At 43.4% G+C, this 18258-nt stretch overlaps 1 protein-coding gene across 2 annotated transcripts in view; it reads right to left on the bottom strand.

The window, feature by feature from the left end:
• LOC126236228 (cuticle protein 18.6-like) overlaps positions 1–18258 on the bottom strand; it is a 218521-nt gene that overhangs the window by 124122 nt on the left and 76141 nt on the right. Inside the window, exon 2 of one of the 2 annotated variants that reach the window (XM_049945361.1) lies at positions 7947–8294. The exons of the other annotated variant lie outside the window; for it this stretch is intronic. Within the exon in view, the coding sequence (XP_049801318.1) occupies positions 7947–8294 (348 nt within the window). The remainder of the gene's footprint in view (positions 1–7946; positions 8295–18258) is intronic. 2 annotated transcript variants of the gene reach the window in all.

An 18258-nucleotide genomic window follows, 5' to 3' on the forward strand; every position in this document is an offset into this window, starting at 1 on the left:
TGGAATGGGATGCCCTGCCACGAGAAGTCCTAGGCAAACCTTGTGGCCAGCATGGGAGCACGTTGAGGACCATGCACTGAAATCGTGGTGACTGGACACCGTATTAAGAACCATAGCGAGCGGTTCTAATGTTCCGGGGAACATCATAAATAGCGGTGACTTCAGTGCAGTTATTGTCTTTGAATAAAAGTGTTCATTCTGTTCATCTCACTGCGTGTTTCTTTCTGTTCCTTACTATACTGCTGCAGTTCTTTCCAGGTCTGGCCCAAGTTTCATCGAGCTGTGGTACTTGGCACCGGCATATCATGCGAATATTACTTTCGTCCTGAACGATTTGCACACTAGTGTGCCGGCCGAAGTGGCCGTGCGGTTAAAGGCGCTGCAGTCTGGAACCGCAAGACCGCTACGGTCGCAGGTTCGAATCCTGCCTCGGGCATGGATGTTTGTGATGTCCTTAGGTTAGTTAGGTTTAACTAGTTCTAAGTTCTAGGGGACTAATGACCTCAGAAGTTGAGTCCCATAGTGCTCAGAGCCATTTGAACCACACTAGTGTATTAGTAGTAACTTAAAGGAGATTTTCTGCTGCAGATTAAATTTGTTTGAATGAACCTTAATACGTACGTACTTTAATCCGTTATCAGTAACACAAACCTGGCTGCCATGTATGAATGTTTTACGAAATTTAAAATGACTAGGAATTAAGGTATTAAGTTTATAATCTTAAATGGATTCCCGCGCTGATTTCGAAACAGACTGTGTGAGTCTTTAATGTTTTCGACGGTGTGGAAGATTTAATAATATTAATTCAGCGGATGGCTTTTTGTTTACAGTTCTACGTGTAAAACGTGACTTCTTGTCTCTAGCAACACTTAAACAAATATTGCTTATAAAAAAGCCGTTTAATGGGATTGTAAAGTTGCACAATAGCTTCCTTTGTTAATACGTCATACAATTTTGGAATAAGCCAGGGTTGTCAGCTGTTACAGTTCCTTGTGGCAGACTAATACAGGATTGGCTTCAACATTATAGAAATCCGAAAATACAATGCCAGGAGCTTTGTAAGACACCTACAGAATCAGCAAGCAGTCAACGATATTGCGCTGTTGTCATAAATATGTCCAATGCGGGCCCCTTCTTTGAACTTCCGCCCCACGCGCCTGGCGTATGTCACTTTTCGCGGCTCGGAATTTGTGGCGCCAGGGGGCGTGGTGGGGCCGCGCTGCGTAGCGAGGAGCGGCGTCGGATCGCAAGGACATTCTATGTTTTGAAGCCGGATCGGAGGATGAACAGCGCACGGTCCGAGGGCAGTAGGTGCCGTTCGGCCAAACTCGACGTGCCATAATACAGGATTAGTAGCCCTTTAAACGTTTTGTCTATCTAACAGTGAGCACGGGGATTGGCTCTACCGCCAAATGTCTATTCAGTCTGTCAGTATGGCGCTCCAATGTGATCTCGGCTATTTGAATTTGCTGTTGGTTCTTCTCGGTGGAAGTCACGTTATTCGAGGAGCCTTATGATCTGGTAACCTTCCTGCTTTGAGTCGTGTTGCGCGACTTGATAGCTTGTTGCGTTGCCTTGGAAGGGGTTAGGGAAACATGCAACCGGAGACACTTGTTGCCATACAATTTCCCACGCTCAGCAGTGGATTCGATAATGTGTTAATCCTGTAGATTGTTTTAAGAGCGACCATGTTTATTTACAGACCAAGTTTTTGAAGAGCATCATCTGAAGTGTCCATTAATCTGCACAAGTGTTGTGACGACCCAGTTGTGTTAAGTGAGAATGACAGTGGAATTTAGACGCTCACTTAGTTCGCTCCTGTTTTCTACTGTTGCGCCACTCTTCTGATTGTCTTGGAGCTGGACCCAGTGCATGCTCATCGTATTGTGGCTCTTAACCTCGAGTCTGTACAACGGCTTCATGGAATGCACCGCCGCCTTAACTCAAGTTACGTAAATTACTGTTTGAAATCTGTATTAAAATTTTGTACATTTTGATATTTGGGGCTTTCTGAGTCAAGCTCTCTTGTTGGACATAGTGTCAGCGCTGGTAGGATGGCAACATGTCTGTACGGTATGTGAATTGCACTTGTCATATTGAGATGTTGGCCGGACTTTGAAAATATAGCCCACTGATGATGACTAACTGGCACACGTAAGGTTCACAGAGTGTGAAAATCAAAAGCGTGCAAAAGTCTTAAATGTTACTGTGCTCTGAGGGTTCCTCATGTGTTCGTTTGCTAGCCATTTGTGAGCTGAAGAGCAAAAGAAATTTATTCCCTGTCTCAGCGCTAGTTACAGTTTACTAGATTTATTTATTCAACTATTTGTTATTTAAATGTTTTCATACGGTGACCTTCCTTCACCTTTTATTTATTTATATATTTACCTTTTGCTGCACGTTTGTTCTGACTTCTAATTATTGGTTCTTAACCTTTTTAAATGGCGTTCTTGAGCCGCTGTGCATGCACGTTCATTTACTGAATCATTTAAGTGGTAGACCTTAAGAGAATTTTCAATGTCGGTCTGAAGGCAGCTATATCAAGCTGTGAACACTCGTTCTTTTATTAATTACTTAACCGCCCGTAAGGGTGAGATTTAGGGAGACTTTCTCTGTCTGCCTGAAGGCAGCTCTATAAACTTGTGCACATGTTTACTTTATTAAATTATCTAGATGCCCTTGGAGGTGTATTTTAAGAATTTATTTTTCCCAGTTGTATCAAAGCAGCTGTAAGTTGCTCTGTCTACTGGTATAGCTATTACGTTTTTAGCCTTTGAGGTGACTCAGACTTCTATGTTGCCTTACAGAACCATCTGTTTCCAAATATTAAGTATTGTTCATTTGTTGAAGCATTTTCTTAGTTGTGGATCGTAAAGGTGGAAATTTTGAGTCTGGAATCTAAGAACTGTGCTCAGGCACAGCTTTTGTCTTTAACTATTGCCTTATTTAAATTGTTACTAAACTAAGATGTGTAATCACTTAACCTTGAAAAGTTCAGAGTGTTGTTTGTAATCCTGTAAGTCTATCTGATTTTAACTGTTTTTCTTAAACAAATATGTTTTGATAAACAATGGTGAATGATGTGAACTCCAGTCCGTCCAGTCCTTGCACTTAATTTCCTGTTTGCCTGTTGGAGGTTTGATAATGTATAAGAAATAAATGAAATTTACTTGATACAAATTTTGGTTAGGTTCAACGAGTTTACTGCTAGGTATCGCGATCAACTTTATTTCCACAATCGATTACCGATTGTGAAATTGTATCACAAGATTCTGCCTGTCGTTCAGTATAGCTGAACTCATCGATTCCGTATTCGCGCCACAGTTAAAGGTATCCTGACTAACACGTGCGTCAATATCTCCGAACGATAGACCGCCATCTCGACAGGCCACGATCCTACCGCTGTCGAGTTCCAATACGTGCTGGGAAACGTTCCTCCTTCTTACAGGAGGCATAAACGACCTTCTAACAAACGAACAACGTTGAGATGTGAGTGTTGAATGAGAAGCCCGCTGCCCAGCCTTTCCTTATATACACAGTGTAGACGGCGTTACCCTTCCCTGCCTTATGCAGTTGCATTTCAATGCTAATAATTTCCTTATCCAAGCATACAGGTTGAAGCAGCTCTGACAGCCTATCAGAAATGCATTAAGAATGAATAAACATATCGAGGTGCGATTTTCGCCAGGTTATAGTGGACAACATGGCGAATTTCCTGACGATTGCATGTATTTTTTATCGTTTATAGTGTCCAAATTACGACACCAACTTTGTTTTTCTTTCTTTTTTCATGCAATTATGTACGGTTTTCTGCAGCATTTGAAAGAAGCTGACAGGTGTCATGTATAATTTAGGTATCTGAATCGATTGTGAACGAGCAGCGATGTTGTTAAACTGTATCGCAGAAGCTAGGTTAGTATCTCTGAACTGCGCGAGGGCGCAGTGGGTCAGACAATGTTAAGCTGTGTAAGAGTGAGGAAGCGATGGCAACATTATGTTTCAAATGTAAAGTATGAATTTATAAATTTATTCAGTCGACATGATTATATCAAGATTGTAATGGAAACTGATACGTGAAGGAGGAAGTCTAATGGAATGTCAGAGGTAAACACTATAATGATGTTACTTTTTTTTCACTATTGCTGCGCGATCGGACTAACTTGCTTATCATACTGAGAGTTGCTAGATTTGAGAAATAGGAAAGTGTATTGTTTGGATGTTAAGACGTTCATTAAATTTAAAATCAGCCTTGAGCATTTTTTCACAGTAACAAGAAAAAACCTTAGTGTTGTCATTTGTGAATATATTTCATTTTTTTACCAACCTTCCTCTTTCAATTTTTAATCGATCATGGAACCAAGTGTGTTCGGAAAATTAGCTCGATTTGAAACTAACAGAGAACTCATTGCACGTTTCGAGTGTGTCTGTGCTGCGACGCGTTATCCAGATTTGCGCCGAACAGAGTTAAGGACAAAATATTTCGATTTTTTTATTTATTCAATCAGGGCCAACTTACGTCATTCAGAGACAGTTTTTGTGATCAGTTTTGCAAAACCATTTACTGTAGGTTTTATGTCAAAGTTCATTTTTTCAAGCAATTAATACTGCTAAAAATTGAACTTTTCGAGTATGTAAGACTTCCCTTTTCATTACGACAATTAATCACTATTACAGTGCAGCTTTGCTTTCACATTACGTCAGTACAATTTTGATTACGACAGTTTTTTTATTATTACTGCTCAGTCCTTACAATCAGAAACAGTACGTCAGCCCTATTTTTTATTATTTAAAAAGAAATTTCATATATTTTTTATTTATTTACAGAGAATTTCCACTATTATTTTAATTATTTAAAGAGAACTTTCAAAGCTTCTAAGAGTACTTCAACGACATAAAACGTACGTGACTTTACGAAATAGTATCAAGATAACAGCGCCGCATACCGTTGCTCCGTTGCCAGGAGAAGAGGTTCCACAAACGTCTGCCCCATTATATCAAATGTAATCAAACACGAAACTCAGGTATGGTTCTTGTGTTTACGAGTGCGTTTTAAGCCCATCAGTCCGTGTCCTCTTGTTGTAGCAGTCAGATAACTTGCTCGTGAAGCCACTGAGGCGTTCACAATATATACGAGAGTCGAAGAAGTGAATATCTTTTATATCGAACGTTGCCAAACTACTCGTATTGGAGCAGCTGTGCTGTTGTATGCTGAAGAATATCCAGATCGTGCAAAGCACTCTGGATCTGTCTTTGCAAACATTACAAAAAAAGGTCTAGAAACTGGAAGTGCAGAGAATAAAGTACACCAAGGACAAAGAAGAGCAACTAATCAAAGAAATGAAACTAACATTATAGCAGCAGTACCACAGAATGCAAATGTCACTAAGAGGTATCTCGGGCGTACGAGTGGGATCAACAAAACGAGTGTACTACGAACACTATATCCCATTGTATATCATCCTCTTCACATTTCTCTACATCTTACCAGTTTCAGAACAACGACTTCCGTCATTGGTTACAGTTCTCCGAATGATATCTACGAAAAGTGCAAAGTGATACGTCATATCTTCGCGAAATTTTGTATAGTAAAGCAGCACCGTTTAAAAATCATAAGCAACTCAATCTCCGCAATGTGCACCGATCGTTAGTTGAAAATCGACATTGATTCAAAGAAGTGGATAAAAAAATTTACGTTTGGTACACGTTTTTCAAGATCTACATCATTGGGCCCTCTTCTGTTGATGGGAATCTAAACACATTCTACTATCTCGAGATCTAAGATATTTTGCTGCCGCAGAGATTGGAAAACATTCCACTGAACATAAAGCAATCAATGTGATACCAACAAGATGGATGTCCTTCCCATTCTGCGCATGTAGTGACAGACCCTCTTAAGAAAACGACTGGAGAGTGTTGGAAGAGTCGTTCAGGAAACGCAAATTGGTCTTCACCTCTCACCAAATTTAACACTTGCCTACTTTTGCCTGTAGCGAAAATCAAAACAACTGTCTGTGTAGCAGTGCTTAAGGTCGACATTTTCTGTACTTGGTACGTGTTTGCTGACATTTGGTATCATATGGCAGACGTTTGTGGAACCTCTTCTGCTGTCGGCGGGCAGTGGTAAGCGGCGCTGTTTTCTTGATACTATCATCTTCATGATATTGCAATTTAAATGGTTAGCAGAGTAAATATATGGAAAGGTTTCCAAACTTGATTAATAGGTTTCAGATTGGAAACATTCAAACGATTCTGTTGATATGAGTGACATTCATTGTAAGCCACCAGAATTCTCTATCTGGCTGGCAATAAAAAGATATCACAATATCAAGAATCCTATATACGATATACCACGCCATTGGAAAGCTTGATGCTACACAAGTCCCCATCCATAGAACCCACTTTAAACCAGCTGAATCACCGTCAGCTGCAGTAACGTCAGAAAGTTTCAGAACGTCGTTCCACAGCAAACTCACGACCCTGCTAATACAAATCCGTCATGAACATGATGAGACCTTTAAGAAAGTGCCTGAGAAAGTGCGTTTGATTCCCAGTCAGACATTATTCAGCTACCTTTAACTTTATTTCTTCCTCGTGTGTAACGGTGCTGACGATTTTGAACTCTAACCTTTCGTTCTCCTTATAAAGCCAGCTATCCACCACCCAATATTTATTACATACATTTATATAAAGCAAGTCATTCAGTCTCATTAAATGTACTTTAGCAAAAATTTTATCTGTTTCCCCAATGTATATTATTTTTTCCATTGTAGTTATATGACTCGTACTATCGTGACGACTGATGGGCTGGGCTTTCGAGTCACAAGTGTGGGCGATACTGAAAAAAAAAAAAAAGATACGTAGATCTAACAAGTCATTCATTGAGACAACGTGCAATAGAAGTTGGTCTGTGTGTTTGAGAGGGGCTACGTCTCGGACCTAGATGGAACTTGTTAGTTACACATATTGTGTAATACGTGAGCGTTGCAGTTGTATCATATCAAATACGTTGGGAATAGTGGGTAAGAGCAAATAAGTATCACCAATGAAAATGCTCTCTATATGAGATACACCCTACAAACAGGTACGATCATAGATTCTGAATGAGCGTTCGTTCACACTGACATCCGGGGTGTCGTGGAGCCCTCGTTTTGTTTTAGCTTCACACACAGTGTGCAGAGGCAATGCTGGTGACTGAAGCACATGCCGCATATGGCAAGGTCGACACTATTGGCATATCTAGTGTCGTGTTGCGTGCTTGACTGTCTAGAAAGTGAAAGCATAGTAGTGTTGAGAGATTCTACGGGCAGTAACGGTTCTCGCGTCTTACTCCTCACAGCAGTGTTCCAGACTTAAACAACGTCTCACTATGTTGTCAGAGTGAGGAATTGCAATCAAGCCATTAATATATTGTCCAGCTACACTTATACCTCGCCATCAACGAGTTTTCGTACATCAGAATTCGTTACTTCATCTCAGCGGTATGGCGTACTTGTATCTATTTAGTAAAGATATTGTAGATAAGCAGTTGTTCAGTCATCTGAAGCAACAGGGATTAAAATGGGAAGTAGAAGTGGTACAGATAAAAGATTGTAACATAAATATTTGTATAGACATATATTGACATGCATGAATGGATACAAAAATTTATACAAAATGAGGATGAGAGGTTGGTTGGTCCACATCAGTCTTTAACCATGGTAGGCACCACCGTAGGCCAGAGCGGGCGCGTAGGCAGCCCTAGCGATGGGGGCAGCGTAGGCAGCCCTGGCGATGGGAGCGGCGTAAGCCCTAGCGGGGGCGGCGACGGCCACGGGGGCGTGGGCGACGGCCACGGGGGCGGCGACGGCGGGGTGGGCGCCAGCCTCCTTGTGCACGACGGCATTGAAGCCGTTCACGGGGTCAGCGGTGTAGTCGACGACGCGGATGGAACCGTCGGGTTCGGCCAGGCTGTAGCTGCCCTGGACGACGTCTCCGCTGCGGCTCTCGTGCTGGGCTTTCGAGTCACCAGTGTGGGCGTCCTGGACATTGTAGGCGAAGCTGTACTGCGGATGGGGGTCGTACTCGACAGCGGCGGGGGCGGCAGCGACAGCTGGGGCGTAGGCCCTGGCGACAGGGGCAGCATAGGCCCTAGCGACGGGCGCAGCGTAACGAGCAATGGGGGCGGCATACGCAGGGGCGGCGTAGGCGGAGGCGGCGTATCCTCGGGCAGCCAGAGGCGCGCCGGGGGCGTAGACGGCGGGGGCACCAAGGTACCCAGCGCTAGCCACGGCCACCATCACGGACAGGATGATCAACTGTGAAAAGTAGAAGCTATTTAATTTCATTGTCACTGACACTTTGATGAAGCAGTATGTGTTGTGGTTGGCAGGAGAGCCAACACCGTCTTACTAGAGGAAGCCGAAAGGCACGCGTTTTAGCTCACGCAGGCTGGCGTGAGGTCTGGAACAGGACAAGGAAATTAGAATTTAGAAAAAACGGACGTAGTTGGTGGAATACTTAACTTTAATCCATTAATGGTGAACGTCGCTCTTGACGTTACACGACTCACAGTATCAATAGTAACTGGTAATGGCGCCTTGCTAGGTCGTAGCAAATGACGTAGCTGAAGGCTATGCTAACTATCGTCTCGGCAAATGAGAGCGTATTTTGTCAGTGAACCATCGCTAGCAAAGTCGGTTGTACAACTGGGGCGAGTGCTGGGAAGTCTCTCTAGACCTGCCGTGTGGCGGCGCTCAGTCTGCACTCACTGATAGTGGCGACACGCGGGTCCGACGTATACTAACGGACCGCGGCCGATTTAAAGGCTACCACCTAGCAAGTGTGGTGTCTGGCGGTGACACCAAAGTATGTATAATCTAAAACTAAAATTCCGTCCAAACAAGTCCACGTACCTACTCCTGAAAGGGCAACTAGTTAGGAATCCAACAGTAAGAATAGATGGCTCACCAGTTCTTCGACGCCACGATGCGCGATACTTGGGAGTAATCGTCGATGAGAGGTGGACTTATGCATCACATATTGACACCGTCACACATAGATCATTAGAAACACTAAACAACTTAATATCAATTGGTCACAAGCGATTCCACCTGCCACCAGATTTAATCAAATTATATCACAATAGTATACTGACATCAATTGTAGGATATGGGTCAGGAGTCTGGGCCCACAGACTCACGAGGGTTATACCTGCCATGGCTGTGAGAAGAGTGCAGCGGAACATGCTTCTCAGATCAGTAGGGGCATATAGAACAACACCGGGCGGAGCACTAACAGTGTTAATGGGGCTTTGTCCGCTTGATATAAAAATCAGAGAACAAGTGACATGGTACTGGGTTAAGAAGGGAAATAGGGAGAAAATAGTCGACCTAATGGGGACTCATGTGGGAAATAAAATGGAAATTAAACGCAAGGGGGAAGAACTTTGGCAACAACAATGGGATAACGAAGAAACCGGTCGCAGAACATACGAACTGCTGCCCAACGTCAGGGAAGGACTGCAATTAAAACACTTTACACCGTCACGAGGACTGCTGCACTTCCTCACAGGTCATGGACCCCACCCGGCATATTTATGCCGGTTCGGGAAACGGGCTACACCAGCGTGTGACTGCGGGGCCACACCAGGCACCCCAGAACACGTGGTGTATGAGTGCCACCTCTTCGACGACGTAGCAGCGCATTTACGTCACCAGTTACCCAATTTCGACACGTATCACCTGCTCAGGCATGAGGACCATTTCTCAATCCTAAATATATTGGCGAATGAGATATCACTTAAAGTAATAAAGGAATATCTTAGGAACAACGACTAAGATCTCATCACACCAAATCTGACTCCGCGCACCTGTCCTGTTCCGCCGGGGCGTGGACTTGGCAAGCCGCCTCACGGCTGGAATCCGCCACGTCTGGGATTAGGGGGAGGGTGCGCCCAACCACCGATCTAGACACTCACCAATTTCGACACTAGGCTAAGTTAGGTTAGATGTAGGATAAGCTAGGATAACAAAATAGTATAGTACTGCAGCGATCAACAATTCTGGCCAGCCCGGTGCCAGGGGCGCGTTCACCGGGATTAGCTCGGTGAACAGGGCCACTAACGTAGGTTTATGTAACGCTGGCACATCTGTAACGCTGCAGGTAGATGTAGATTAGCATAAGTAGAATAAAATAACATAGAAAGACATAACCGTAGTGCCCATAGTGAGAACAAAAGAAAACTAACATAGAGTAAGCTGTAGTAGTAATACCAAATTGTATCAACTAGGACCCACTAATTGCATAAGGTGGTGGGTTGTTATGTATCATATATATTGAAGAATAAAGATTTTTTTTATTTTTTTTTTTAAGAAACAAGTCCTCTACTAGAGACTAGCGAGAGAGTGCGACATTCCTCCATTGTCAGAAGGTGACGCACAACAGGACATGGACGTAGACAAGCGGGCCGAAGAACTGGTGGGCGCAGTTACCAGAGCGGTAAAGGCAGCTGTTCCAACCAGGTCGGCCGCGGTGGTCTCGCGGTTCTAGGCGCGCAGTCCGGAACCGCGCGACTGCTACGGTCGCAGGTTCGAATCCTGCCTCGGGCATGGATATGTGTGATGTCCTTAGGTTAGTTAGGTTTAACTAGTTCTAAGTTCTAGGGGACTGATGACCTAAGATGTTAAGTCCCATAGTGCTCAGAGCCATTTGCACCATTTTTTTGTTCCAACCAGGAGGAGGGCCATGGCGGCCTCCCCGTCACCATGGTCAGCTGAACTTGAGGAAATGCGTCGGTCTGTCAGAAGGCTGAGGAGGCACTACCAGCGCAGTGTCGTCTGGTGGGAAAAGCAAAGATGGTTACTGCAATACCGGGAGGCTAAAGAGAAATTTCAAAAAGAACTGAAAGAGGTCAGAATACGCAGTTGGGAAAGATTTGTGCTAGACCAGTTGGTCTTGGATCCATGGGGAGTACCCTACAAATTAGTAAGGGAAAAGATCCGTTCCCCAATGATGCTATCAACGGTCAGGCACGGGGATGGGATGACGGACTCTTGGCAGGAGACTGCCGAGGTCCTTCTCCGATCCCTGCTGCCTGATGACGATGAGGCCAGCGATACGGAAGGCCAGTCCCAGCTACGAAATCAAGATCTGGACAGAATAGCTAACAACAGGGCAGTCTACCCCTTCTCTGAGGAGGAGGTGGCTGGCCACATCAAAGCACTAAAAACAGGGAAAACCCCCGGCCCAGACGGCATTGTGGCGGAGGTGGTGCAGTTCTTGGCACCCCAAGTGATGGCGCCACTAACCCAGCTATACAATGAGTGCCTAAGACAGGGAAAATTCCCGAAAATCTGGAAAGAGGCAAACGTTGTGATCATCAAAAAGGGACCCGACAAGGACCCAGCGGATGTCAAGTCCTATAGACCGATCTGCCTACTGGACATCTTTGGGAAATTACTTGAGAAATTGCTAGCTGACAGACTGACTGCACACCGAGTGCTGTGCGGGATGAGTGGCAGGCAGTTCGGCTTCAGGCCGGGGCGATCGGCAACTGATGCAATCGCTCTGGCGGCCGAGGTCTGCGGCTCTACCCCATACAAGTACGTTGTTGGCATCATGGTTGACATCAGTGGCACCTTCGACAGCCTGTGGTGGTCTTCGCTCTTCTCCTGCTTGCGGGAGAAGGAGTGTCCAGGGTCGCTATATGGTTGCCTGAGGAGCTATTGTGAAGGGCGGGAGGTCTGGCTATCATCCCCTAGCGGTAGTGTAGGAAAAACTATAACTAAAGGATGTCCCCAGGGTTCCGTCTTAGGTCCCCTGTTCTGGGACATCCATATGGAACCGCTTTTAGATAGTTTTCAGCAGAGTGAAGAAGTGCTAGAGGTGATAGCCTACGCAGATGACCTCCTCCTGCTGGTCGGCGGCCGGAGCCGTGAGGACATTGAGCCAAAAATAGACAGAGCAATGACCAAATTACAACTGTGGTGTACAAACACCAAGATGACGATCTCTCTAACAAAATCGACGTACTTATTACTGAAGGGACAGCTGGTAAGGAACCCTGCAGTCAGAATCGGAGGCTCACCAGTTATAAGACGACAAGAGACTCGCTACTTGGGCGTCATCATCGATGAAAGGTGGAACTTTGGAAGGCACATTGAGTCCGTAACCCAAAAAGCACTACAAGTACTAAACAACCTCACTTCCATAGGCCACAAACGATTTCACCTTCCACCACACCTAATCAAGCTGTATCATAATAGTATATTAATGTCAATAGTGGGTTACTGATCGGGAGTCTGGGCACATAGGCTCACGAGGGTGGTGCCTGCCATGGCAGTGAGAAGAGTCCAAAGAAACATGCTATTAAGATCTATAGGGGCGTACAGAACATCCCCAGGGAGTGCACTATTAATAATAATGGGGCTCTGTCCTTTAGATATAAAAATACGGGAGCAAGCAGCATGGTATTGGCTTAAGAAGGGGAACAACACGAAAATAGAGAATATCCTGGGGGCACTGGTGAGGGACAAGGGAGAAATACGCAGAAGGGGTGAGGACTTATGGCAGCAGTCTTGGGAAACAGAAGAAACTGGCAGAAGAACCTTTGGGTTCCTGCCAAATGTAAAAGAAAGGCTAGGGATGAAGTACTTCGAGCCAACGCGGGGTCTAATACACTTTCTCACTGGTCATGGGCCTACCCGACATACTTGTGTCGGTTCGGGAAAAAGGCTACACCCGAGTGTGACTGTGGTGTTTCGGAGGGCACTCCCGACCATGTGGTTTACGAGTGCCCCCTTTTCGATGATGTAGCAGTGACACTAAGACAACAGCTTCCGCATAACAATACATATGACCTACTAAGACATAAAGAAACTTTTGAAACTTTAAATAGACTGGCAAACGAGGTATCACGGAAAGTACTGACAGCATACCTGAGGGACTTTCACGACTAACGACAAAAACCGAACGTGTCCAGTTACCCTGATCCTATACCGCCTGTGCGTGGACAGGTCGACTTTTCAGTTGCAATCCGCCACGTGCAGGGCTAGGGGGACCGGGGTACACTGATCTAGACTAAAGCACCGGAATTGACGTAGCTTAGTACAGTAGTTGTAGCTTTAGATATAGATATTAAGTTAGGAACCTGCAGCGACAAACAATCTTGGCCTGCCCAGTGTCAGGGGCACGCTCATCGGGATTAGCTCGATGAGCAGGGCCTAAAATAGTAGGTTTATATCTACGCTGACACACCTGTTACGCTGCAGGCAGTTAGGAATTAATAAGTAGGTAAGAAAACTAACAATTAGCAAGTAGTATAGATTAATAGCTGTAGTCTGCCTATTACCCTGTCTGTAGCTCACAATAATAAACATAGTACCATAGTAATAATAATGAAAATAGCTGCTGAATATATAACATTGTAGTATTGTTATGACCCGCTAATCATTAAGGTGGTGGGTTCCTTTTGTATAAATATTATAGATGTTGAAATAAAGATTTTTTTAAAAAAAAAAAAAAACAAGTCCTCGAAGGAACACCGGTACCAACCGACCGCGGTCTCATCCACGGTGGAGGGGGGGGAGGAGGAGGGGGGGGATGTGGTCAGCACACCTCTCTCCTGGCCGTTGGCTGTGTACGAGACCGGAGCCGCTACTTCTCAGTCAAGTACCTCCTCAATGAGCCTCACAACGGCTGAGTGCACCGTGCTTGTCAAGAGCGCTCGGCAGACTGGACGGTTACCCATCCAACTGTTAACCAATCTCGACAGTGCTTAACTTCGGTGATCTGACGGAAACCGGTGTTACTACTGCTGCAAGGCCTTTGGCAGTACGTGTAATGTACTTCCTAAATGTACTGTGTATAGTTACTTCATCTAATAATCCTCAGTGCAAATTACTACAGAATCACATACATTTAGGTATCATATACCAAGCAGGAAGTAATATTATAGGCTAGAACTATACCTCGAAGTTCTTCCCTCAATTAAAGAAAAATAAATGTCAATAAAAGAATCGTGAGATGAATCCTAAGACAATCAGTACTGTTATCTATTGCAAAAGAAAAATTAATTAAAACGCAACGAGTAGAAGTATGCAGACAGACACCCAGCATTTTGTAGATATCTAAAGGTTTCAACGTATCACTAGTTCTTCTCCAGGTCATGCGAAGTCTAATCATGTTATACGATTATGATTCGGAACTAACACCTACAGGAGAATGCCTGCAGTCGATGGTCATCACTCGGGTTACATCTTTCACTGATGTTTCTTTCATATTAATTATGCCAAATGTGTGGAACATGAGCAGTTTAGTGAATTTTGTTACAGTATATAAACTGCATCGTGAATTCCGTAGACGTCGGTGGAAATGAATGTACAATAAATTTGAACAGAGAAAGGATCCTACTGTTAAACGATGCTACCGCGAATATGACGAAGCCCAGGAAAGCAGTTAAAATTTTTTATCTTAACCTAAAGTATGTTCGTGGTTCAGCCCATGTGCTACATCGTGTAGCTGAAGCAGTACGTCTAAAATAGGACAATGTGTATACGTTGATATCCTACACAAAAAAGGTAAATAGACGCACAAAATACAACGGTTTGACACTGCAGATAGCATTAATTAAGCCATACGTTGACTTTTTTGTTGTTGAAGGTATTTTTCAAAATATGTATACATATTGCCGCATTTAGAGCTATACTCTCAGATTTAGCTTTGTCTCCACAACGTATTTTAACCTGGTGGGGTACCTAGATAAATGCCGCCATCTTTTACGGTAAGGATTGCGATGAAGTAAAGTCGATAAGAGTCCGTTAATTACCGCAAATTTGTTTAAGCGTGCATCTGTTTGCTTCGTTCTATTGAAAATAATTAAGTTATTGCTCTATTTTTTTTTTTCTTTTCGGGTCTGGGTCGTAGACGCTTTGGGCGCCACTAATACAGCTTTCAAGAAAACAGATTTGAAGCAAGATCTGATTTACAGCAAATCAAATTTTGAGCATTTGTCTGCAGAAATAACAAAGTTGGGATCCTCAGGTAACTGGTAGAATATCTGACAATGGTTGAAGAGATCGAAAAATCAAGAAATGAGAGTTGCAGCAAAAGATAAGACTAACAAATTTGTCGGATAAAATCCTGATTTTAAGTTTATGAAGTTGACAGAAAAATATTTTGTGGCGAAAATATAAAAGACTTTCACCGTGATCCGCCTTTGTCCGAAATTTTTTCGGTTAAGTATGCACCTGACATTTGTTGTAGCATAGAAGGGGCATTCATTTTTCACGTACGTAAATGTTTTGGCAGATAAACAAATGAGGCTTAGTGAAGAAAATTTGGTAAAATTGACTGTCGCGTACTGTTTTAGAAGGGAATGAAAATAAATATAGAACTGTATTTTCAGATAACATATTTTTATTGTTTTGCTGTCCCATTACGCACGTTTAATGCGTAGTTCTAAGTTCTAGGTGACTGATGACCATAGATGTTAAGTCCCATAGTGCTCAGAGCCATTTGAACCATTTTTTTGTAAGTTAAGCAAAGAAACCCCCCCATAAACCATGGACCTTGCCGTTGGTGGGGAGGCTTGCGTGCCTCAGCGATACAGATGGCCGTACCGTAGGTGCAACCACAACGGAGGGGTATCTGTTGAGAGGCCAGACAAACATGTGGTTCCTGAAGAGGAGCAGCAGCCTTTTCAGTAGTTGCAGGGGCAACAGTCTGGATGATTGACTGATCTGACCTTGTAACATTAACCAAAACGGCCTTGCTGTGCTGGTACTGCGAACGGCTGAAAGCAAGGGGAAACTACAGCCGTAATTTTTCCCGATGACATGCAGCTTTACTGTATGATTAAATGATGATGGCGTCCTCCTGGGTAAAATATTCCGGAGGTAAAATAGTCCCCCATTCGGATCTCCGGGCAGGGACTACTCAAGAGGACGTCGTTATCAGGAGAAAGAAAACTGGCATTCTACGGATCGGAGCGTGGAATGTCAGATCCCTTAATCGGGCAGGTAGGTTAGAAAATTTAAAAAGGGAAATGGATAGGTTAAAGTTAGATATAGTGGGAATTAGTGAAGTTCGGTGGCAGGAGGAACAAGACTTTTGGTCAGGTGATTACAGGGTTATAAATACAAAATCAAATAGGGGTAATGCAGGAGTAGGTTTAATAATGAATAAACAAATAGGAGTGCGGGTTAGCTACTACAAACAGCATAGTGAACGCATTATTGTGGCCAAGATAGACACAAAGCCCATGCCTACTACAGTAGTACAAGTTTATATGCCAACTAGCTCTGCAGATGATGAAGAAATTGATGAAATGTATGACGAGATAAAAGAAATTATTCAGGTAGTGAAGGGAGACGAAAATTTAATAGTCATGGGTGACTATAATTCGTCAGTAGGAAAATGGAGAGAAGGAAACATAGTAGGTGAATATGGATTGGGGGGAAGAAATGAAAGAGGTAGCCGCCTTGTAGAATTTTGCACAGAGCGTAACTTAATCATAGCTAACTCTTGGTTCAAGAATCATAAAAGAAGGTTGTATACCTGGAGGAATCCTGGAGATACTAAAAGGTATCAGATAGATTATATAATGGTAAGACAGAGATTTAGGAACCAGGTTTTAAATTGTAAGACATTTCCAGGTGCAGATGTGGATTCTGACCACAATCTATTGGTTATGAACTGCAGATTGAAACTGAAGAAACTGCAAAAAGGTGGGAATTTAAGGAGATGGGACCTGGATAAACTGAAAGAACCAGAGGTTGTACAGAGTTTCAGGGAGAGCATAAGGGAACAATTGACAGGAATGGGGGAAAGAAATACAGTAGAAGAAGAATGGGTAGCTCTGAGGGATGAAGTAGTGAAGGCAGCAGAGCATCAAGTAGGTAAAAGAGGGCTAATAGAAATCCTTGGGTAACAGAAGAAACATTGAATTTAATTGATGAAAGGAGAAAATATAAAAATGCAGTAAATGAAGCCGGCAAAAAGGAATACAAAGTCTCAAAAATGATATCGACAGGAAGTGCAAAATGGCTAAGCAGGCATGGCTAGAGAACAAATGTAAGGATGTAGAGGCTTATCTCACTAGGGGTAAGATAGATACTGCCTACAGGAAAATTAAAGAGACCTTTGGAGAGAAGAGAACCACTTGTATGATTATCAAGAGCTCAGATGGGAACCCAGTTCTAAGCAAAGAAGGGAAGGCAGAAAGGTGGAAGGAGTATATAGAGGGTTTATACAAGGGCGATGTACTTGAAGACAATATTATGGAAATGGAAGAGGATGTAGATGAAGATGAAATGGGAGATAAGATACTGCGTGAAGAGTTTGACAGAGCACTGAAAGACCTGAGTCGAAACAAGGCCCCGGGAGTAGACAACATTCCATTAGAACTACTGATGGCCTTGCGAGAGCCAGTCATGACAAAACTCTACCATCTGGTGAGCAAGATGTATGAGACAGGCGAAATACCCACAGACTTCAAGAAGAATATAATAATTCCAATCCCAAAGAAAGCAGGTGTTGACAGATGTGAAAATTACCGAACTATCAGTTTAATAAGTCACAGCTGCAAAATACTAACGCGAATTCTTTACAGACGAATGGAAAAACTGGTAGAAACGGACCTCGGGGAAGATCAGTTTGGATTCCGTAGAAATGTTGGAACACGTGAGGCAATACTAACCTTACGACTTATCTTAGAAGAAAGATTAAGAAAAGGCAAACCTACGTTTCTAGCATTTGTAGACTTAGAGAAAGCTTTTGACAACGTTAACTGGAATACTCTCTTTCAAATTCTGAAGGTGGCAGAGGTAAAATACAGGGAGCGAAAGGCTATTTACAATTTGTACAGAAACCAGATGGCAGTTATAAGAGTCCAGGGGCATGAAAGGGAAGCAGTGGTTGGGAAAGGAGTGAGACAGGGTTGTAGCCTCTCCCAGATGTTATTCAATCTGTATATTGAGCAAGCAGTAAAGGAAACAAAAGAAAAATTCGGAGTAGGTATTAAAATTCATGGAGAAGAAGTAAAAACTTTGAGGTTCGCCGATGACATTGTAATTCTGTCAGAGACAGCAAAAGACTTGGAAGAGCAGTTGAACGGAATGGACAGTGTCTTGAAAGGAGGATATAAGATGAACATCAACAAAAGCAAAACGAGGATAATGGAATGTAGTCAAATTAAATCGGGTGATGCTGAGGGGATTAGATTAGGAAATGAGACGCTTAAAGTAGTAAAGGAGTTTTGCTATTTAGGGAGCAAAATAACTG

This window comes from Schistocerca nitens, chromosome 2 (genome assembly GCF_023898315.1).
Source record: "Schistocerca nitens isolate TAMUIC-IGC-003100 chromosome 2, iqSchNite1.1, whole genome shotgun sequence".
Classification (NCBI taxonomy): domain Eukaryota; kingdom Metazoa; phylum Arthropoda; class Insecta; order Orthoptera; family Acrididae; genus Schistocerca; species Schistocerca nitens.